This window comes from Diachasmimorpha longicaudata, chromosome 6 (genome assembly GCF_034640455.1).
Source record: "Diachasmimorpha longicaudata isolate KC_UGA_2023 chromosome 6, iyDiaLong2, whole genome shotgun sequence".
In the NCBI taxonomy this organism is placed as follows: domain Eukaryota; kingdom Metazoa; phylum Arthropoda; class Insecta; order Hymenoptera; family Braconidae; genus Diachasmimorpha; species Diachasmimorpha longicaudata.
The window spans coordinates 9,651,174-9,674,281 of record NC_087230.1 but is presented as its reverse complement, the minus strand read 5'-3'; the positions used below and the strand labels follow the sequence as shown (position 1 = coordinate 9,674,281).

Here is a 23,108-nt window from a genome sequence, read left to right as displayed (position 1 = left end):
TCTCATCCCTTCAGACATGCAAATTTTCTTTTCGTCATGTTTCACCTCATTTTCCCAACACTCTGGGCAGTACAGCTCTGTTGGGGATGCAGGAGGGAACGGTGTGCGTCGCGACGCCGCCGTAGGCGATGAATTCGTCCCTCTCATATATATAAGGGATGAACATAGCTGGCCCCAACGTCATTCTCGCGCGGAAGTCACCGCTGTCCTGGCGGTTTCGTTGTCCTCCATACCTTCATTCGATTCCGGCTATTTTTCGATTTATCGTCCTGGTAGCGGTTGTTACATCGCCGTTGACTATTTGGGAATCAATTTTAATCGAGAGTTTGAGAGTGAGACTAAACTGAGGCGCTTGAAATTCTGTCTGACCAAGTTCCCAGCAACAGGTGAGTCGATTCTCAAAAGAATTTATCATTTCCGCTCACTGAGCTTCAAACTAGAGTGCAACGAGACTTCAATGAATGAGTTCTTAAATACTTGAGGCGATTTGAAATTATAAATATTTTATGAATAATTAATAAAAGATAATTTTATGAATGCGGCATCGAATTTTCCCCAAGTGTTTGGTCGTTTGTTTATCCGAATCTATGAAAAATGACATTTAATCCTGTAATTTTATTATTTGAAAAAAAAATGATTTTACTGCAATATAAATCATTATAAATTACAAGATTAAACATTTCGCTGCTAATTACCTAAACCTAAAAACATACTTTGTCTAAGAATACGATGTCTTAAAACAAAAAGATCGTAGCAATTACCCACTGAAGGGCTTCCTTCCGGAAATAAAAAAAAATTAAATACTCCCGCTTCATTATTGTTACGATCTATCGCCATAAAGAAATTACTCGACCGATTCATTCAGCGGCGTGTAATAAATAAGAACCTTCATTTTTATTTGATCTACAAAAAACTCTCCTTTGAACCCATTGGATTCATTAAGTGATAAAACTAAACAAGAGAAAAAACAAAAACACATTTGACTTCATTGTTTAATTGAAGACCTTTGACCGGAACAAGCCAATTTTCGTTCTGTCATCTCCTACCGAGATTTTTTATGATGATATAAACCCTTTGTTTTATGTCCAATTTTGAAAATCAATAACGAGTGAGGTTCGTTAATACTCTGTAGTCCAGGCTGTTTCTTCCCCCACAGGAGAAACTTTGCGAATGTATCCCTTCCGTCTTTTCCTCAAGTCCGGTCTAATTGCGGCTATTACCACTTCTTTGATGACTTGTTTTTTCCTCGAGCATGTGATGCCAATCTGACGGATTTCATTAAAAAAATCTATTGATTCCGCAGAGACTCGCAAGGTTCTTGTCCCCAGGAATAATTCCTAATAAAATTATTCATAGCATTTTTATAACTCCAAATGACTGTCAGCCGCCGAGTTTCTAATAAAATATATTAATAGAACAAAACACTCGGGAAATCAACCGAACATAATAATGCTCACCCCTATTTCCTATCTATATGTATATCCTTCATGCTAGCGTAAATATATTCATTGAAATGTTTGATGCATCGGAAAAAAAAAACTGAATGACGAAATTTCCGGAAAGTCCAAGGATACACATTCTGATAATGTTGGTGAGAGATAAAATCGAAGTAGGTGGATGAATGGAAGTGAACTGAGAATTTCACGAGACAGAATATCGGCCTGACATTAATCTCATATCACGCGGAATAATGAGAGAATCGAAGATAAAATATCTCTGAAAGTGCATTGGATATCACCAACGCACTTCACTTCCCTTCCCTGATATTACGTTTTTTTTTATATCAGAACCCAGATGAACATTGGATTTCTACAATTTCCGAATTCAAGACTCCGAGGAATGAGTATTTCAGAGTTATTGACGAGTTGATAGAGAGAAAATTGACATTAGAAAATGATGAAACTTCATTACGTTCTGCAAAATGATAAAAAATTAATTGCCAGGTATTCATCAACGAAATGAAGGACTCAAATGAGTGAATTCTACCTCTGTGACTTTCAGTTTGATTTTACTTCTCCGATTCTGCCGTCGCTCATTTGAAAAGTGAATGAGAGAATGAATGATTAAAATTCTTCTCTCCTAAATTCTGGAAATATAGCTGAAAATAGTATTCCCATGTGACATTAATGATCACTGTTCTTGTCTCAAAATTCTTTAATCTCAATGAATTGGAAAATCAATCTCACTCCATCATGTCGCAAAATCCCCCCGAATTTATCATCCAGAAGGTAGCCAGGTCACAAGAGAATAATAAATGAAATAAATGTCGGAGGGTGGAAAGTTATGCGGGGGTTGTATACCTTGAGGATGGAAGAAAGGGGTTGGTATACAATTAGAGCTGTTAAACCTCGAGCTAAGACTTGCTGAGATCACCCCGGTACCCTTCTATTTCATCTCCATGGAGTCCAAAAATCGGTGGAAGGTGGATTGCCCCATTGGACATGTTGGGGTGTCTGCGAGACGTATTAATTGTCGGGTGCTTCACGAATTCAGAAGCAACAGGAGGGGTTCATCTAATCTCGTGGTTCCTCGAGGGTAATACACTGAAAACCCACGAGGCATTCAATAGACTCTGAATGAACTGCTCGTTCCTTTACAGAATTTTCGCAATTGCCAATATCTTTTCAAACTCTTGATTTTATTTTCAATTTTCAAATGGTCCTGGATATCGCGGGGTATCTCTGTGTGTGAGAAGTTCAATCAACTCCGAGTTTAATTATCGGAATAAAAACGGAAAGAAAGTGAGTGAGCTCCTCCGCTCACTCACTTTAAGAAACCGCAGTTGATATAATTAAAGTGACACCCCACCCGGAGATTCAATCAACCCCTCATACAGATTGTCTTTTCTCGGCTGTTCCCAAAAGGCACTCTAATACCAACTGGTGTGATTAAATCCAGTACTGAGCATACATAATTAAAATTTAATTTTGCAATTAAGATAATTAAGAGACAATTAATTGGCCTCGTGGGAAAAAGGGGGCTGACGAATTTTCCATTTCCAGAGTATTTCGGGACAATTACTCCTCATATTTTTTCTCATTTAAGTGATTTTTGGATTTCAATCGACAAAAGTTATAGAATATGGGGCTATCCCCACCATTTTCACAGCAATTTTGTTAGAACATTCAACAATTGAAAATAACCAGACCTGCAGTGCAGTGCATTCAAAGTGGAGTAATTTGATGCTCACCATGAATGCAAAAATATAAAAATAAATAATTCGTGAATCTATTTAACATAAGGATGATACATAGAAATTAATGACTTAATCCTCTTTTTCCAGATTAAAAAAAGGAAAATGAAAAAATGATTTCCCATGTTTTACGGTTTTTTTAATACCTCCGAGATTTATCGCCGGTCAGGCATCACATTAATTATCAATTGCTCTTTTATTACCTAAATTATGAAAGTAGCTGAGGTAATTAAAAACTCTAATAAACTTGTAAAGAAGACAGTAAAGCTAATTCAAATATTTAATTCCACTCTTGAAAAACTATAATTGAAATTTTGACAAGTGTCAGGATCAGAGGAAATTTCAAAGGAAATTTCTTCTCCATAATATTTAATCCGATTTTTTTCACAGATTGACGATAAAAAAATGATTCAAAGAAAACTTTTCAATATTGCACTGCTGTTTGCGTTAACTCTGAGCGTCAATATTGCAACGGGTGCAGCTGATGAGCCGAGAGCAACTCCAGTACAAGGGACTCATCAACGTGGCTGCGACTCCCCTAAGAAGGATTATGACTTTATTACGGAATACAAACGCCTGCCGCAGTACCGCTATCTAGCCGCCTACAAACGATTTCCTGATTATCTCTACAGCTTTGGCATTGGCAAGAGATTCGATGACAACATCAAGGTAAATAGCTTATTTTCTTCAGCAATCTCTCAAGCTCCAATTTTCTGGTGGCATAATATCTGGTGAATTGTGGGGAGGGAGAATGACAGGGGGTTGGGGCAATCGGAATTGGAATATGGGGTGTTTGATAATTGGAGGGTTGCTATTAGAACTATTATTTGGATGAATGGCGTTATCTGCGATTGGCATAAACAGTGACAATGGTAATTGTTGATGGAAAACGTGAGGATCATTGGATTCTTGAGGATTTCGAGGACAATATGATGGGGGGAGGGGATTGAAGTGGCACAGAGTATTGATAGTGTTTGATTTTCGGTAAAAATGGATTTATACAAAGGCGGTATGCTATTCCGAGCTTTTTTCATTCTTGGGGAAATATCGAAGTATCTGGGGAGGCTGTTGGTGATCAAAGGGAGATATAAGAAAATATTCCTGAATTGAAGGAATACGACTGAGATCTGGGGTGACTCCTGGCTACAACCCTGTCGTGGGGGGAGAAACAAGAAGGAAATCTTTGCGTTGAAATACACTTGGACATCTATTTATTAACATATTTTTAAAATTTAATTTATTAGATTGTACGAAAACAATTGTTCAAGACACTTTATTGTATCATTCATAATTTTTCCTCCGCTTACAGAGAAACTCGCCATATTCTTTTGGTGTTGGCAAGCGGAACAACTTTCCCAGGCTCTCCCTCCTGAGAGTTCCCCTAGGCTATGGTCTCCCTCTTGACACCAAAAGTTATGACTCCAATCTCATCATCGACGATTCCACTGAGACAAAACGCAATGCACCATCGCACACATACGGTTTCGGAATTGGCAAGAGAACTCCACTATTACTCAATGATGATTTCAATGCTGACAATCGAGAGTTGAATGGTGATAGGAAATTCACCGACGACGGTCCACTGTGGGATCAGTTTTAACTGAGCGTCATAATACAACTCATTTTTATCCTTTTTTCAATGTCTGTGTAAATGGAAAATAATGAAAACGGAAAAAAAATCAGTAGCGAATTGAGAAAACCGAGATAAATCTCTTTGAACTGTTGACCAGTTTTTATTGAATACATTTTCTGCGGAGTTTATTGAGTACTACGACAAATGTGATTATAAAAATTTTGTAATATCCTTTAAATTCGGAGATATTGGTCAAAAATTGGACTGAGCAGTAGGTCATCTTGTCTCGGTTTACCATTTTAGTACTGAAATATTCACATGGATGAAAAACATCTGTCCTTCTCGGTGTAAAAATCATTCGCCTAATACTAGATGCTTATCTCTTGACTGTAAATCGAAATGTCATCAGCTCTCACGGATATCGCAGGTGGAAGAGTGGTAATCAGTAGTGAAATGACGGAATGGGATGACATTCGTTCTAGGATTTTCTCACAAATATTTTCGTGCGTGCAGTTAGTTTTATTTTCACGAGATTTTTCTTTGATGAATAGTCCAGCATCGGAGGGAGATACAGAAATTTGGGGGAGTGTTTGTTTTGTGGACCGAGTGAAATCTACAAAAACAATAGTTATCATAATTTAGCTTTTCCGTAGATGCAAAAATATGCAGAAAAAACTCACACTCGTGACTGAAATACTCTTCCCTGTATGTTCGAGAGAGCCACAAACTTGCGAAATGAGAAAATTATTTATCACTTGTTATTCCCTTGTCTTAGATAACCGAAGATAAATGTATATTGCACATTAATGTGAGAAATAAAATACCTCAAAATGGTAATAATTTTTTGTCAGAATAAAGTAAACCAAAAATGATAAAATTGTCTGTCACATGAATTCCATTATTTTTCAATTTTCTTTTATTTTTCTCGGTTTATCCCCGCATCTGGGTATGCAGATAGGGGTATTCCATGGGGACTCCAGTGGCACGGAAACGCCTACAGTGGGCAGTAATACGGGAGTAATGCGGGATCATCCCGCCAGTTCAAATGTACACGTAGTGAAATAAATCTTGTAAAATGCGACTTTTACTTTTATTCATTTTTACCGGAACATTTTGCGCACATAAAGGAGATTCGTGGAGATTAGGGACCCAAAAACAATGGCTTCCGGACTTGGAATTCACCACAAGGGGTAATTGGATTAGTAATAAAGTGCCAACAAAAAATAGTAGAATCAAATTTCCGTTGGAAATTCAACATTCTGTGGGTCTACCATTGACCGGTGATTTATTTTTTTCGGGAATTGAATTATCACGTGATGGTTCACTTCTTCTTCCTCTCAATGGCAGGCTACAGGTGAGCATTTGCTGCACCCCTCGTTCGCCCCTTAAATCAATAAAATTCAGCACTCCCCTGAGTGACTAAGTTAAATCCTTTTCTCACCCTTGAATCAACGACATTCCAAAACCACCGATGAATGCAAATTTATTAATAGAATTCAATAACACGTCCAGTTGACAGAACCCAAAGGAACAAGTAGTAAGGATAACAACCCTGAAATATTTGAGTGGAAATGGAAAGGTCCGTTCTCGTGGGTGGATCCGGAAAATTGGGGTGGATCAAATCAAGCTGTTCCCCATTTGGAGAAAATTCCTTGTGACAGAGACATGGTCATTCTCCCGAGTAACAATCGCTCGTTAAGTATCAGATTGCCGACCGTTGATGTCAATGTTAAGGAAGTTAAAATTGGAAAGTCAACCCCATTGGCATCCTGGGACTGGCAGGAGGTCATGAGAGGAAGGGAATTCACCAACAGTCACTGGAGTGTCAAGTAAAATTCCCCAATAATTCCGTAGCTCATTCCGGTTAATTTCCATTGAATTTCTATTTATTTTATTTATTTATATTATATATGAACCATTCAGATACAGTGGACTGCCTTACTGTGACTCCGACAAGTGCCTATGTCGTCACAGCACCGACATGTATGATTTAATGAAGGAAATCTGTGAAATTGAGAGGCCCCGATGTTTGGACAAAGAGGTTGCCTGTTCATATCCAATGGGGGTGAGTTATCTCCGCCGATCGATGGAATTCATTATTAAAACAATATTTCCTCGCCTCCATTATTAACGAAAATTTAATAACATTGATAATAATGCTGTTAATTGGTACTAATGAAGGTGGAGGGACATTGTTGCGCTTACTGCGGTGGCCAACTGTTCCTGAGTGTTAATCACGCGACCTTTCCTCTGTCGAAATTGAATGAAATTACAAATGAGGCATTGAGTAGCTATGGTGATATATCTCATCATGTCAGAGTAACGCTGAATGGAAATGTACAAGTTCTCGTCACCGAGAATGGTGTTTACACGGGAATAAAAAGTGCCGAAGCCGTTGAGACGCTTCACAGCGTTTTTTCAGGTATGATTTATGAGTGAGAAAACTTTATTCGCTCGAATGGAATAATTGTAGACGTCGTACAAATGTACTTTTATTTTTCTTCTCACATTTCGCATGATAAATGTCAGACATTACTGCAGAAATGAACTCGCCTATTCGAACGGAGAATTATAGATTTTTTCATTTACCTTATTGCAAATAAATAACGAGGAGACACTCACGAATTAAAAGTTTACAATTATGTGAAGTGAATACAAGAAATATATGCGGTTTTGTGCTAACGAATGAGTATAAAAAAATTATGTTACGTCCCACGCACTCGTAAATCGTTTCTATATCCCCAGGACGAGGTATAAACGTGTTGTCATACGCAGTGACGGGAGCATCCTTGAAGGGCTCTGCATTGGCAACAGCTCTGGGTCCACTGTTCGGTGTTCCACTCGTGATAATTATTCTCATCCTCATAGCAGTTCCCTCCTTCGGATATTCATATAAAGAGTGAGTATTTTTTTTTCGATTTTTATTTAACTATTTTATGAAAAAATATATTGAGTCGATTAATTAACTCAATGATATGTAGTATGGAGGCACCACCTGGCTTTAATATTTCACTTCGAGGAGAAAGATTAACTCTCCCACTGTTGCTCTTAGTAATATGTATAACAGTAATGCACAGTTGGACCACTTCATCCAGGTTGCGACCAGAGAAATGTGCAATTACAGGGGGTGGAAGTGGGAGAATGAGGAGAGGGCGAAGAGGGTGAATGGATGAGTGGGGTGGAATAGTTGGAGTGCCTGTGTTGCACTAGTTTTGGTATGTGAGAGTTTGCAGAGACGAGACCAGTGAACACCTGTTGTCGCTTAAATCCACAGGGCAAGTTTTCTTTTGCAGAGTGTTGAATAAAACAGAGGTAGTGGGAGGAAAAAAAAATCAATAGTTCTTGTTCAAAGGGGCTTGTTATTTCTGGGTAAGTGTCGGCAATTTTCCCATCCTTTAATTAATTAATGGACCACGAGGGGTCTTATTAGAGAGATCATGGGGACCTCTAATCACTTTGATCAAGTTCTTTGAAATTTTCATTATTCGGAAATCTGTGGATATTCGGTGCGAGAATCGAGAAGGAACTTTAGGGCTTGATAATTGTCTCGGCCTTCACTCCACTTTGCCGAAAAAGGGGTTGAAGGACATTTCGTAGTCTGAATAAATTTAAATCCCCCTGGAACACGGCCCAAAAAATGTATAACTGAGTGACGAAAGAACGGGCCTTGACAATATTTTCCCTTTTCAGGGTCTACTTCATTTTTCGAGCATCAATCCGTCAGAGAAATCTACCACCTGACGATCCTGGTGCAGACGGAAATTTCGGATTTGCGCGGTTCGAGAATATAGCAACGGGTGAGGTACAGCTAACGAGTCCAATAATAGAGGACGAAATGGGCAGCGACGATGATCACGAAGATGGAAAGAGATTCGAGAATCCTTTGTACAGATCAAAGAGGAAGGGGCCAGTTGAGAAGATTATTGACATTGATGCACCTGTGAGCCTTGCGGAGCTGGAGGGAAAGGTCGCCTCCCACGAGGATGCGAACATTGATTCCGATTGATAAACCTGCCTCGAATCGGTTGATCGTGCTATGTATGTACGCGATAATGAAATGAATGTAATCATTTCAGACTGGCCATCATGCATTTCTCGTTTTATTTACCGAATTCCTCGTGCTTGACAATTGTTTCAGGGTCACTCGCGAAAACAATGGGTGAGTGTTTCAAAAGGCTCACGTTTACGGAAATTTGATCGGCTCATTGATAATCAAAATCCCCGATGGGAACAGTTGTCTTAAGATGTCGGGGGTGATAAGGTTCGAGACTCTTCCATAAAAAATTGAAAAATTCCATAGAAAAAGGAAAAAACAATATTCGAATGGATGCAACAATACAAGGGCAATTGTTCTCTCGAAGAGATATGCTTGAAACTCCCTTCCATGGACATCTAATGAAATATGTCTTGAACAACTGTTTTCCCATTTGTGCTCGTTCTAACAAGATGCAGGCCAACATTGTGTTCATTCAATTGTGGTGCAATAGTCGACAATTCAAAGCAATTCATAATTATGATTAAATTGAATGGAACAATTTAGAATACGGCTGTTATGTGAAACGGATTTTATTCAAAATAAGAATGTTACATAAAAGGTTTACTTTATCCTCTTGAAGAATATCAGATTGTTGGGTCTCTCCTCTTCAAGCCCCTCAGCTACTCTCCCACTCCTCAAGAACTCTGTGTTTCTCCATTGCCTCGAATCCGGGGGAATCTTCAGATGACACAGAAGATTCTCGGTGACTTGGGGGATGATTGGATGTAGAATGAGGGCACTGGCCCTGACAGACTCAAGTCCAAGCGCTAGGACAGCTTCGAGTTCATTCACAGAGGTTGCATCGGTGTTTTTGACTAAAGCCCAGGGCTTGTGATGCTCAATCATTTTATTCGCGTATCGTAGAGATGCCATGACTGCATCAACCACTTGATGGAAATTAAAGTTCTCGTAGGACTCCTGGGCTATGGCTGGTAGACAGCGGAGGCTCTCCACCAAGTTTTCAGCCTCCTCTGTACGTAAGATGTCTTTATGAGCTACTGAGGCCTCTGGAATGATTCCACGGGGATTCACAGCCTTTCCCATACACCTGCTGAACAGATTCCCGAGGGTATCTGCCAGTTCCGCATTGAGAATCTTTCGAATTTTCTCCTCGTTGTAATCTAGTTCAACGATGATTACGAAAAGATCATTACGATAGCCGTTTAGTTGATGTTTTGATGGTTCTTGAAAATTTTACAAATGGGTGAAGTAAAAAAAATTTTAACTCACTGGCATCGCTGTGGGGGACAGCTTCTCGTAGGAGAAAATACCTGAGGCCATCGGGAGTGAACATTTCTGCTGCTTTCGAGGGCGCAATAACGTTACCTTTGGATTTTGACATTTTTTCATCGTTGACAGTCCAGTGAGAGTGACATAAAAGAGTTCTCGGAGGCTCCATACCCGCTGCGATCAAAAATGCTGGCCAATAGATTCCGTGGAACTTTAGTATGTCTTTACCTATCACCTGTAAATAGTTTATCAATTGTGGTTTACGTTTTAGAACAGTAGCTTCATGCTTGGACTGTCACTAGCTTTATACTTGAACTTTTGGTGGCCAGAATTTTTTATATTTATCCTCGGGATACCCCAGGACTGTGAGGTAATTTATTAAAGCGTCGAGCCAGACATAAACAGTGTGAGAAGCGTCGTTAGGGACTTTGATGCCCCAGGGCGCCCTGGATGCTGGCCTGGAGACACTGAGATCGTTTAGACAAGAGCCTTCCTCCACCCAATTGGATAATATTCGGTGGAATTTTAGGGGCTGAACGGATTTCTCATCCTTCAACCAGTGCTTGAGGTCATCCTGAAATGAACTCAATCGAAATTTGTAGTTCTCCTCCTCCATCCACTCCACAGGGTTTCCAGATGCGGAGGAGATCTTAATTGTGCTACCGTCTGGTTTCCTGAGGTCCTCCAGATCAGACGGGGGGACAAAGGCCTCGTCGGACGTGCAGTACCAACCTGAGTATTTACCGAGGTAGATGTGACCAGAATTGTGTAAGTGCGTCTGCAAAATTAATTTTGTGAAGAAAAAAAATTAGAAAGCAAATGGAAATAATAAAAAATTACAAACCCAGAATGTGTGAACTCCTCGTCGGTGTTCCTCATCAGTCGTTCTGATGAATTTCGAATATCCAACGTTAAAATCGTCGCACATTCCCCTGAACAATTGTGATATCTCTTCACAGTAGTTACTTGGTGATGAATTTTTCGAAATCGCTGCATTCATGACTTTATTTCCATGCTCATCCGTTCCAGTGCTGAAAAATGTATCAAGCCCCAGCATTTTATTGTACCTGACCACTGCATCAGCCATTGTGGCAGAGTATAAATGACCAATGTGTGGACCTGTTGTTAAGAAAAAGAAGTTGAATGCAATAGAAATTCAGAGGACTCTAATTGTCATGAATGAAATGTACCAGCATTAACGTAAAAAATCGGGGTGCTAACGAATGCAAATTTTCTCTCATAATTCGAGTACAACCTCGTCTGCAGCTTCATCCAGGGCTTCAGAAAAAGTCCCACTGGAATAAAAAACGCAAGTTGAATTCCAGAAAAGAGCAACGAAAGAATCGATGAAATTTTCTAGACGTTTATTCAGAGATCAACAAGTATGGTTTATTACAAGTTTACGATTTTTCATTTTTAGATTTAATTTCGGTGAACAATGAAACACTCTCCATCTGGGAGATGAGATCCATGTGCTTGAACTCATCGGGCCTCTCGTTGAAAGTCTTTAGCAATGCGAATCTCTCATTGTCCTCCCCAGAGTAATACAACTGCAATTGATTAGCGAGACACTGTGCCTCCTGGACATTAATCGATTTAGTGTCAAACTGTCCCCTCATAAGGACCAGATTCTTCGAGTCCTTGAACTCAAGATAATGGACAATGGTCATGCACTCGGGGGCATTCTCCTGATGTGTTTGATACCAGAGTAGAGGGGTCATATGCACCTCAGTCCCATAAAACTGAGTGAGAATAAATTCGTATCCATTTTCCCTGGGTAATGGGAGAATAAATGTGGGATATTTCATTGACACTTCGTACATTGTATTGAATCTCTCTGGATCCAGTGCACCAGAAATACAATCACGTTCTTTGTGGTATCGTAACCAAATATCTACTATTTCATCCTTGCCTTTGTCCTCGAGTAATTCAGTCTTCATGACGTCAGACAGACGAGCCTGACTCCTCTGCATACTTGGTTTCAAGGCTGGTTTGGCTGTTGCATCGTTTTTGAAGGTCTTTGCCTTCTCTTTTTTCTCTGCAATCGATATGGAATAAAATGAATGTAACCGGAGGTGGTGAGAGAATTTCTACCATAATGTTACCTTCTGCCTTTCTCTGCTGATCCACAATTCTCGAAACAAACTCCTCTGGATTAGTCTCTTGAAGACGAGTGATAGCTCCAGCATACTTGTCGAAGTACGGGTTGTCCTTCAAGGATTCCAGCAACTTTTTAGCTCTCGCTGGGGTTGTCATTATGTTTCTCGACTGGTTCTTGTGCACTTGAATGATTAAGTTTCTGACTATTGGCAAACGAAAAAGATTTGCCATTTAAATAACTGAATAATTTCGATTCAAAGTACAATAACACTGGGAACACTGATGTAGGTTAGGATCCATACAGTGTTCTAGTTCATAGCCAGCTGAGGCGATGATCGAGGGACTACCTAGGACAGTACCTACCTTACCAACTAGAGCATTATGTCCTGTCGATGTTACTCGGAGTGCGTAGAGCGCTTTCCTTCCAACTGAGCAATTATTCCCGCAGATATTCAAAAGCCCTCGCTGAACCGACAATAGCAAAAACCACTCTCTCTTCTGTCCCGGTGAAATACTCTAGTGATAATGAATTTCCATCGGAAAGATAACGCCATCAGCTCCAAATCATTGAAGTGTGACTGGACGATTCGTCGAAAAGACGAACCTCCCGATATTTCGAAAATCCCTGGTCGCAATGAAATGAAGAAAATTCGAATATTCAGGTTCAATAAAAGGTGATGAAGTCATCGATCGTCAACCTGACTAATTAATAAAACAATGGGGGTACTCTGAATGCGTGATGGGGTCGCGTTGCTGATGAGTGGAAAAACGCGTTCGATGTAGATAAACAAAAGCCCGTAAATCCATAGTAGTGGTAGTAACAAAAGAAAAATCAATTTGAAAAGGTATAAAACATTGAAACTCATAAATTCGTTGTTATCATTTCCCTCCCACAACACAGGTCATCCAAACAAGATAGAAATGTTGAGGCATAATATCAATGCAAAACTCACTGGTACATAAAGTCCTCGCACAACCTGAAGAATAATGTAATGCGCAAATGCATAAAGTCTTACATTATAAAGGGGCCACTGAGAAAAGGCGTTGAGGTGCATCGAAGTGAATAGTGCGATAAGGGCTGTCAGCATCGTCATCATCTCTGTACCGAAGAGGTACGGAGAGGCGCGTCTTCAGCATCTCTGAAATACCCACTTCAAGACACAACCCAGGACTAACTTGCACTCGTCACACTCGTCCGCAATTTATCCCGATATTTAAAATGGATTAGTCCACCACTTGATGCCAAAGCACTCACCGATCCCTCCATTGGGGCTTTTTTAGTTCTATCTGAGGATCTATTTTCCATCGTCTCGGGTGAGGAGGGGTGAAAACAGAGAAATCCTTTCAAATAGCTCCCTTTCAGAAAGAAATCAACTGGAGGATTAGGAGCACCTGACACCCAATACTCAGGGGATAAAATAGAGTTTTAAATAGAGGAGACCCCTGGACTATTCCCCAAAGAAATTCAATGAATTCTTCGTTTTAAATTAAAATTTCGTCGAACGAGTGATTCTTTGACGAACACTGGATTGAATGCATCGATTTTGCGCGGAGTTCCCCGAACTTCAGAAAGCTCGTGAACTCGTGGGGAAAATTTTGTAATTGAAAAAGTCAGTCCTTCGGATTTTCATTGGGTTTCGTTCATCAAGGCTGTGATGAATAAATACCGGGGGTCATAGAGGAATACCAATCAATACAACAATTTTTTTTCAACATGTCATATGACTACTGGAATATTCGAAACAAAGAGAGCTTTTGGTTCTCTTCATCAAGGGAATTCAATGGATTTGTATTCATATTAGGAATTTATTTAATTAAATTATCCTTCAAACAAATTATTCATAGATATGACCTGAATAAGCCGAATTATTGTAAATTCCCCAAAAATTTTATTAAAAAATTCCAGTCATTTTCCACAAAAACCAGTCACCAAAATAATTGCCACAGGAAAAACCCATAGAGATACAAAGATTCTTTATTAACTAAAAATTTATTCAACAGAATTGATTACATTGATTATGTACACAATAAAGATTACTCCGAAAATTTTCAAAATTACGTGAAAAACTTTCCAAAGAAGAACTCAATTATTAAAAAATTTGTACTTACTAAGACCTAGAATAGCCGGTAAAAATCATCGGTGAATATACGCAGAGAGAATTTTTTTAGAGGAATTCTAGGACCATAATAGAAAGGGCGTCAAAATGGCGATCACTGCCACTGAGAATTTTATTGCAGAAACATGAATTCTCCTCTGCATTTTTGTGAGGACGTCATCGAAATCCCCAGAAATGCCTGTTGATTGTGATTTTTGGCACCACCCGTAGCGGAAAAATTCAATAAAAATTCAAAAAAAAACCTAACAATTACGTCCCGAAACGTGATCCGCGAAATAAAAACCGATAAAAAAATGTGCCTCGTAAAAATCAGCTATTGAGTAGAAAATTGAACGAACACATAACTCATCAGCTTTAAAAAATTGTTAATCACTCAGGATTTTCTAATATAAAGGCCTAGTGTGTCGGGAAAGGCCTCCAAAATGTTGCACAATTTCAACGGAACATTTACCAGCGCGTGTTGGCACTAGAATATTTTTAAAAAATTTCTCTCCAGCAGCCACAGTTGTGCACAATTGGATAGCGAATATTTTTCACAGTATTCGGAATACCCAAACAGCAATACCGCTTTGTGAGCTGAGCCTTGGGCAAGTTAGAAGTCCAGTCGAGTGAGTCAAGAGGGCCCCCCTTGGTTGAATAGGTAGTGGTGTGCACATGGGCTACAGAGTTAAACAGCCAGAGGCTAACAATTCCACTGGCTGCCAACTGGTATTCCCCCATATTCCAACAGCTAAAGCACTATGTACACTGCTTTGATACATACATGTCTCTACATACCGCCTTCTGGGCTAACTCACACCTTTCAATATGTATATTTCCCATTCTATCCCTTCATCCATTCCCATCCACCCCCTATCCCTCTCACCTCAGTGTACCCCTATGCGTTCTTCCCTTTCACGATTGTACATAATTACATTTCTCATGCATATGCATGGATTATAACAGCAAGTCTCCCTTTTATCCTGCATTTTAAGCAATTCTACATTACCTCAAAGAGATAATTTGAAAATGTTGTTTTTTCGCGGTAAAAATTGCCAGTGAAGTTTGTTCAATTTTAAATGTTTCATTTGCATTGTCACGTATGCGCTCGGGAAACTGCTTATTCGATTAATTTTACTTGTTTCGAGTATTTTATATCCGATGTATGCTAATTAACGCTCTTAATTAAATATTTTTATTGAAATAAAGGGGGTCTGTGAAAAAATGACCGAGAAAAAAATTTTGGGTGAAGAACGTTCATTAACTACGCAAAAATCCCTTCAGCATCAGCATGTCTTAGGGAGACATCTTTAGATAGATATTACTGACCAGTAAATATACTGCAAAATACCCAAAGGGTCTTTATGCTATTGCTATTTGTAAACATGGAAAAAATCGTCGTGGAACGGCCCAATTTTCAGCCTCTAAAAATGAATAATTATCAAACTTCAATGAATAATGGATGAAATATGAATAAATTTCCGGTTCAATTTTCCTCCACACAACACCCACCGACAACCGTCAGTTTCATTTACCCAAGTAATTAGTTAACGAGAATGATACAGATTGTTCAATAAAGGTTGATGATAATGAAATTCCGGTTAATGAGATAGAAATAGCCTAATGCACCGAGTGATCTCATGAAAAGAAGAGGATAAATTGTAATTACAGGAATACCTGAATGCGCATGAGCAACGAATGCTCAGTGTGTCAATTTCAATTTGGCAACGTAGGCTATCTGCAAATCCAGAAGCCGTAAAAGGTTGAATCCGTCGGATTCAACTGGGAGCAGAGGACTCGGAGAACTTTGAGTTTCTCCTTTTTCATGAAAAAAAAAACCGACCATTTCATTTTCCGGTATTACGGACGTTTTTTACGTCTCCCTCCAATGAAGAGGGTAAATCTTCTCGAAATTATGTTCCCTCCGATTTTTATTAAAAACAATATGACACGTTTATGGTGTATGGGGATCATAATGCAGATTGAAGTATTTAGAGTTCGGCCAACTCATTGTAGTGATAAAGAGATTAATCAGTGTGGGAGCTTTGTGCGATGTTCAAAGTAGCTGAACCATGATGTATTTATTATTTGTGACCCTGATGAATAGGATTATCTACCGTATATGCGAGTTGCTAATAAATTGTAAGAGCATTAACGGATAATCACTGGAAGTTTGCATTGGTGAATACATTTTTTTCTAATACACTCAGTGAACCCAAGAGCCGAAATAAATTATGAGCTAAGGTAGTTCCTCCGAAAAACTGAACTTCTGAATTTAATCACCTGAAAATTTTGGTGAAATTTTTGGGAAAGGATAAACCGTAGTACAATGACTTTCCAATCAGCGAAAGGAAATGTCGTCAACGTATGATTGCCAATGCAACGGTAAAAAGAAGTAATGAATTAACAATTGATACATGAGCGGTGGAATCTGTTGGTGCCTCTTGAGCGAGTTTTTCATTGTTAGCTCTGAGTGATACGACGACCTTAGTATCACGGTGTAATGCACCTGGTACACCCGGTAAGATTGATCTGCACGTGAGACTCAGGCTGCCAGATGCGTTAAAGTATTGCCGCTGTAGTGCCAGTGACAAGCCGAGGCGAGTTGTCGAAACGACGTTGCCATCGACGCGCCCCGAATCTGGAAGTTGTCTTGTCAGTGCTTTTTTCACCTGCGACACACGTAAAATATTTTCTGGTTTATTATCGATGTGTCTGTTTTCGAATGTACTCGCGAGTTTGACACTCGCGAGGAGCCACGGGGCATAAATAAATAATTGAAATAATTTAAACTTTCGGGGAACTTACTTTTTACCTTGAAATGATATTGATTTCAGGTAAAATTGATTTAACATGGAAGCAATCTATGGAAACTGCTCATAATTTTTGCAAATCGGTTTTCACATCATTCCATCAATCTTATATGAGAAGAGTCAGTTTCTTTCTCTGGAATTTTTCCATAAAATATTTTCTACCGAACATCTCGGTGGGAGAGGATAAATTGAAACTTGTGGGATTTTTCAATGAAACATTCCGATCGATTGAAGTTTTTCTATGAAAATTTTTGGCCCACGAGTACAATCACAACAAGTCTCTGTGAATGTTCAACCTCATCTACATAAGTCTCATGGTAATTCCTTGAAACCACTGTAAAAACCCCAAAAAGAATGATATGTTACGCCGAAAAGAGCTTTTCCCACACATTTTAATTGCCCTCCGTGCAATCTCCATGAATTAAATTCCCCCGCGAAAACCCCAGAGACAAGAATTACCATTCTAAAGTATCAGCCCATCCAATATTTGATGAAATAGAGAATTTCAAAAAGGCACGTTCTGAAATAACGATTACGAGCTGTAATGCGAGACGTGAGGCACGAGAATCCGTTGAACAGTTTATGAGTAATTGAAGTTGGAAAAAGGTAAAAGAGGCTGTAAAAAAAAGCCCCCTACCCCCCAGAGATGAAATACCTGAATATCGTTGAGATAAAAAGTTAGCTCAGCGGTTGGATAACTGGGCGCCGATGTGCATTCAGCGTCGAGTACATCCCCAAGTTGGTAATGAGAACGAAGGCCCCCGAGGGCTGGATTTTGCTGTGGTAGTACGGCAACAGTTAAATTTCCCAGATCGTACTTTGTGTCAAATGATGGACGGTCTGCCATCACTTCACAGGCGTATGTACCTCCAATTCCCGCAGCTGAATGATAATTAATAAGAGATGATTAATAATTCTCAAACGGTGGGACCCATCGGTAAAATTCCCTTTAAATTTCCCACTCGTTGCATAAAACTTACCCGTTTCCAATTTTAATTGCATATTGGTACGTTGAAACAGTACAACAACTCTGTCGTTACTGTCCTCTCTGCTAACTCGTACCCCAGTCACATTAAAGGCTTCACCCGGAGGGTTGAATGTTGGTCCATATCTGAAGAACTCGTTACCGTCTTTGTACCACCTGACCTGGTAAAGTGTCTCACCAGAGCTCAACTCGTAGTCACAACGTAACGTTACTTTTTCTTGTCGTGGATCCACTACTGTCGGCATATTTAGTTGGACAATCTTCACGGATTCCCCTAGAAAAAAGCCCTTATGAAATGAAGACTTCAACGCTGACTTTTATTTTTCATTTTCCTCCGACAATTTTGTGCTAGTGAACTTTGTTCTGCTCTTCTTCTATCTATTTAGCGCCAAATACTTCCAGATATTTTTCAAAATACTTTTTACTCCTACTGTACACGCAAATACAAATTGATCCCTAAATGAACCGGTACGATATATAATTTCTACCAATAGCCAAGTTGGTGGTTAATTAACGATTCCATTAATCGAGGCAAGCTCATTCCTCGAATAAAAGTAGAAATCCTCATGATGCACCCACTCATCAGATACTCTCATCCGTTAATGAGGAAATGAAATAATAATAATAAACCAGGGCAAGCCCTTCAGCAAACCCACGCAAATTGCCAACTGATTAATTATTCCCCTTCAATTTTTTCACCCATCAACTGCCAGTTTTTACTTCACAGCAATTACGATAAAATCCCATCATATTAACTTCTCCACAGAGCTAGTAGATTTTTCACTAAACAAATTATTGAAATTCATTTTCAGTCACATGTTCCATTTTCATTTTCTGGAAATGTTATCAGGGAATTGGGTCCGTTTATCATACATAGCCGACCATTTCCACCGAAAAATAAAAATCTAAAGAAAAATTTGTAAAGTTCAACTCGGAATATATTTTATCTCAACAGAAAGCACCAACTGCGGGAGTAAAAAACCTCACAAAATATTCCAATTAACAATTTCTCCTAATCGCCTCTCCTCATTCCTCAACGACTCATAATGTCCCTCATGATTCGCCTCGTGCTGTCCTCCAATTTCCCCTCATTCTCCTCAACAAAAGGGGTCACATTTATGATGTCAAGTGGTCAGTCGCCATAAACTTTCTTCGTTTTACAACACGTTACAACTTTACGAATTAAAACAGTTAAAATGTCTCAAATGAAACGACGGAGCAAGAAAACCAGTGGCGAATAGTACGGGCCAGAATGAGAGAGAGTAAATTAATGGAGTGAGGGAGTCCAGCGAGTGACGCAATCCCCTGATTATTAGTGGCAATTGACTTCAGGGAAATATTCCCTATCAAATGATTATATAAACATAAATAATGAGATTATAAAAGGCAGTCGGAGCGCAACGGGAGCTCGTGCCCCCATTGTCTCCAACTATTTTCCTTTTTTTTTTTTACGAGAGCTAAAATAAAAAGGCTGACAGAGAAAGAGAGAGGGAGAGAGTCGAGTGTACATAGGGCCAATGAATGTACGTCCGCTTTCAAACACAATACCGATACATACAGAAGGTTTGATGTACATGCGTTTTACCTATACCGCACGATAACGGAATGTGCCTCAATTACGATTCTATTGTTAATTATTGCTGAGCACCGAGCATACCCTCCGGTTTTTCATTGTTTCACCCTCAAGGGCTCTCTCATCCTTTTTTCATCCATTATACAGAGGTTTTTTTTTCGCATTATTTCGGGGACTGTGGATACAAGCCGACTATTCATGACATATTAATGAACCACTCGGAGTGCCTTGTCGATCAAATATTGTATTTGTATTCTTTTCATCGGATTCTGTGAAATATTAACCGCTGACGTTTTTAATAGCACTCGTGCGTACGACAAAGAGAATCATTTATTTTGGCTTTTATTTTCACCCTAGTGTGCACTCGAGCTGAATTGTCCACGGGGCTGATTAAGTTGAATGAGAGTTTCACGATTCAAATATCAGAATTTGCATAATTTAGGGAATGGAACGGAAATTGTTTCCACGAGGGATTTATCCACTGCGCGGCAAAAAATATTTGCTTTTTCGGGAAATTGAGTGTGATTTAGTGTTCATGGCATCGAATTTGGGCGGAAAACATTGATTAATTAGATGATTTATATTCCTGAGGGCATATTACTCATTTACTCATTCATTGCCCGCATATATTCCGGACGAATTAATTGTTAACGTTCGATTTCTTAATATTTTATTTACCTGTTGCTATGAAGGTGAGAATGCATAGTCCAAGTAGTTGAAGTTCCATTTCAGTCCGACAATTGTCTGTCACTAAATACTCATCACAATATGTGCTTGATAATTCCTCAGAACATGATGTTTCAATTAATAAAAACTTTGTTGATTGGGAAATTAAGCTCTCGTTGATATCGCTCCAGTTGAATTTATTCCACGAAAATTTTAAACTTCTTGGTTTAGCGTACTGGTCAAATCCATTCCCAGCTGAAACTAATTGGCACGACTTAATTAATCTTAAAGTTGAGGGCTCGCCCCCACCACCTCACTCGACAGTTGACGATTTTCTTGTTTTTTCTTCTTCTTCTCCTTTACTCCCATTACCGTTATCCCACTGTCACTCAACCCCACTATCCACCCTATTCACCACTTTGAAAAAACTCGGGCAATTTACGATTAAAGTTTATGGTTGGTATATTTCACAGAACATCAGCACTTGTTGATTTTTTTTTTATTCGGTTAATTCAACAGAAAAAGAACTCAAGAGATCAGTCACGAGTTTCGCACAACTTCCACTCGGTATTTTTCAAAAGTTCAAGTTATTTTCGAAGCTGAAGGAAAAAACGTTACGGAGATTGAAAACAATAATGTCAACAACTTTACAAACAAATAACGAAAGTTGGAGACACACCATATGCTTCAAACTTAGAATAACATCAGAATTTTTATTTTTCAAAATTTCACTCAATTTTTACAAGTTCAAAGTAAACAGCGGAGGAACGAGACCGTACGATAAATAAATCCAATTACGTGAAAGCTTCCTCAGTAAATAAATAGGCAATATAAACAAAACGCCTAATAAAAGTTTGGCATTAAAAAAATGTCAGTAAAATTAAAAAAACATGAAAATTCAAACATCGGCACTTGTTGAAGTTTTTCAGTCAGGAGTCACAAGTTTCACTGGGTCTTTCCCAAAGTTTCACTCCAATTGTCTCAACGAAAAACGAACAGCTCTCAATGGAGAACAAATTACCCATGTGAAGAAGCGTTGATGGCAACAAATAATAAAAATTATGGTTACAACAATCGTTGAGAAATTGCCGAGAAATCGGGGGTGAAATTAAAAAAAAATCGGGAAATTAATTGAGCGGGTGTCAAGCTTTACTGTTTCTAAAAAAATTGATACGCTTAATAGAACACGACTATGATAGATCGCACAACGAGATCTGTCTCGTGATGTGATGTCTCGGGAGGCTGGTGTATGACAGAATAGCAGCATGAGGCTTTTCAGTAATACACACGAGAGTCGAAGCTCGCGCATGTGCACTATTTTCCGGTTGATATCAAGCTGGAGTCAACGTTTGAATGCCTCCACGGGCCCGGCGTCATCAAAACAAAGTAGAGAACGGAATAACTGAGTTTTAAAAAAGAAGAAGTTGAAGCTGGAGAAGAGAACGACACAATGAAGTTAAAATTAATTAGAGCTGTGCGATGGGAAAAGATATTTTTTTAAACTGAAGGGAGGAAAAAAAATGAGACGTTGAGCCTCCTCGGGGAATTCTCCACATGCACCGGCTCATCTCATTCCCATTCAGTGGTGGAGAAGCTCATTTAGTATCCGCTTACCGACTCTTTTCTCCTGCTCCCGTCATTCAACCTGTTCCTCACCTGAAAACTTCTTAATCCGCTATTTTGTTGCTTTCCGGGGGAACCCGATATGCCAAACTGTCGATGAATTATTGCCTCTCTGCCCCAGGGGCATCAGTGGTGGCTTCAACTCCATGAATTAAATATTCAGGGGGTCGTAACATTCACCCCAACTTGTCACTTTTACGTCTCACTCTGCAATAGTAATTTTTTACATCGATCCCCACTCGAGCTGTGAAAAAAATTTATGACGTATCGATGAGTTGAATTTTTTAGTCAGGCAGTGCCATTAAATTTGTTGACATCATCGGGAGCATGATGGAGCTGTGTTGGGGGGAATTTTGTGTTCCCATTACTGCAAAAATTACGCTCGAATGATATGATTAAAAAAATACCTACAGGTATATATTTTTTAAGAGAAAAATCCACCATTTTTATGCTGCTCTTGGAGCTTTTGTCGTTCGTTGGAAAAATACTCGGATGATTATTCAATTAATTTTATTATATTAATTATAAAGCAGGACGATTTCGCAAAGCTGAAATTGAGAGATAATCTGACATGAATAATGGAATGAGGGAAGAAAAAAATTTCAGAAATTTCATTCTCCTCGGATTCACCAAATTCTCGTATCCCGTATCAGTAGCATCTCGGCGAGTGGTCACCGAAGGAAACCAGAGCCAAAACCCATCAATGAAACCCTCCCCCAGCAATAAATATCCGTTCCAAAGCTCCATTCGAAAACAATGATAACATTTTCCTCTGCCGTTGAAAATATGAAAATAGAATAGTTAAATTATATAACCGATGTTGAATGAAAAAAATAGGTCGGAAATTTTTCATCGTAGGAGCGTGTCAGGTTACGAGAGACCTCTGGAGAGATCCAGACCTTTAGCAAGGGGAAAAATACACGACAACGTAAACGTATTTTATGTCCTTAAAAGCAACCTCTTAGTCCCGACGTGTCCCTGAGTACCTATCTTACTTTTATACCCGTTACTCCTACCCCTTTTCCACCCCCTGTAAAATACGAGTGCAAAAATATGTTTCAATATTCTAATTGAGTCATATAGAACCAATTTATCTGAATTCAACGACTATCGCATTTCAATATTCCGCAATAAAAGTTTCATTCGACGCTGATTAATGAGTCGTGAAAAATTCAATGCGAAAGGGGAAGAATAAAAAAATTGCGGATCCATTAATATAC

At 39.1% G+C, this 23,108-nt stretch overlaps 4 protein-coding genes across 5 annotated transcripts; 2 read left to right on the top strand and 2 right to left on the bottom strand.

Annotated features, from left to right (window-relative positions):
- Window positions 1-196: 196 nt before the first annotated feature.
- On the top strand, window positions 197-5,643 carry LOC135163224 (allatostatin A-like). Its single transcript, XM_064122469.1, has 3 exons — window positions 197-386; window positions 3,584-3,862; window positions 4,503-5,643. Exons 2-3 carry the CDS (start codon window positions 3,599-3,601, stop codon window positions 4,791-4,793), a joined length of 555 nt encoding a protein of 184 aa, XP_063978539.1. The 5' UTR covers window positions 197-386; window positions 3,584-3,598; the 3' UTR covers window positions 4,794-5,643.
- A 61-nt stretch (window positions 5,644-5,704) lies between these two features.
- On the top strand, window positions 5,705-9,366 carry LOC135163223 (protein amnionless-like). 2 transcript variants are annotated; one of them, XM_064122467.1, is made up of 7 exons: window positions 5,705-6,120; window positions 6,279-6,595; window positions 6,690-6,831; window positions 6,948-7,188; window positions 7,512-7,665; window positions 8,457-8,804; window positions 8,905-9,366. In XM_064122467.1, exons 1-6 carry the CDS (start codon window positions 5,842-5,844, stop codon window positions 8,770-8,772), a joined length of 1,449 nt encoding a protein of 482 aa, XP_063978537.1. In that variant the 5' UTR covers window positions 5,705-5,841; the 3' UTR covers window positions 8,773-8,804; window positions 8,905-9,366. The 2 variants fall into 2 exon arrangements, with proteins under 2 accessions (XP_063978537.1, XP_063978536.1); XM_064122466.1 differs by lacking the exon at window positions 8,905-9,366 and having other exon boundaries at window positions 8,457-8,850.
- Window positions 9,315-12,475, bottom strand: LOC135163222 (methionine--tRNA ligase, mitochondrial-like). The gene is made up of 7 exons (XM_064122465.1): window positions 12,138-12,475; window positions 11,945-12,070; window positions 11,223-11,327; window positions 10,877-11,151; window positions 10,343-10,810; window positions 10,033-10,267; window positions 9,315-9,923 (listed from the first exon to the last, which is right to left on the bottom strand). Exons 1-7 carry the CDS (start codon window positions 12,361-12,363, stop codon window positions 9,364-9,366), a joined length of 1,995 nt encoding a protein of 664 aa, XP_063978535.1. The 5' UTR covers window positions 12,364-12,475; the 3' UTR covers window positions 9,315-9,363.
- A 1,628-nt stretch (window positions 12,476-14,103) lies between these two features.
- Window positions 14,104-21,518, bottom strand: LOC135163281 (uncharacterized). Its single transcript, XM_064122583.1, has 4 exons — window positions 20,278-21,518; window positions 18,022-18,300; window positions 17,697-17,923; window positions 14,104-16,900 (listed from the first exon to the last, which is right to left on the bottom strand). The coding sequence occupies exons 1-4, from the start codon at window positions 20,324-20,326 to the stop codon at window positions 16,589-16,591; spliced, it is 867 nt and encodes a 288-aa protein (XP_063978653.1). The 5' UTR covers window positions 20,327-21,518; the 3' UTR covers window positions 14,104-16,588.
- Window positions 21,519-23,108: the final 1,590 nt, after the last annotated feature.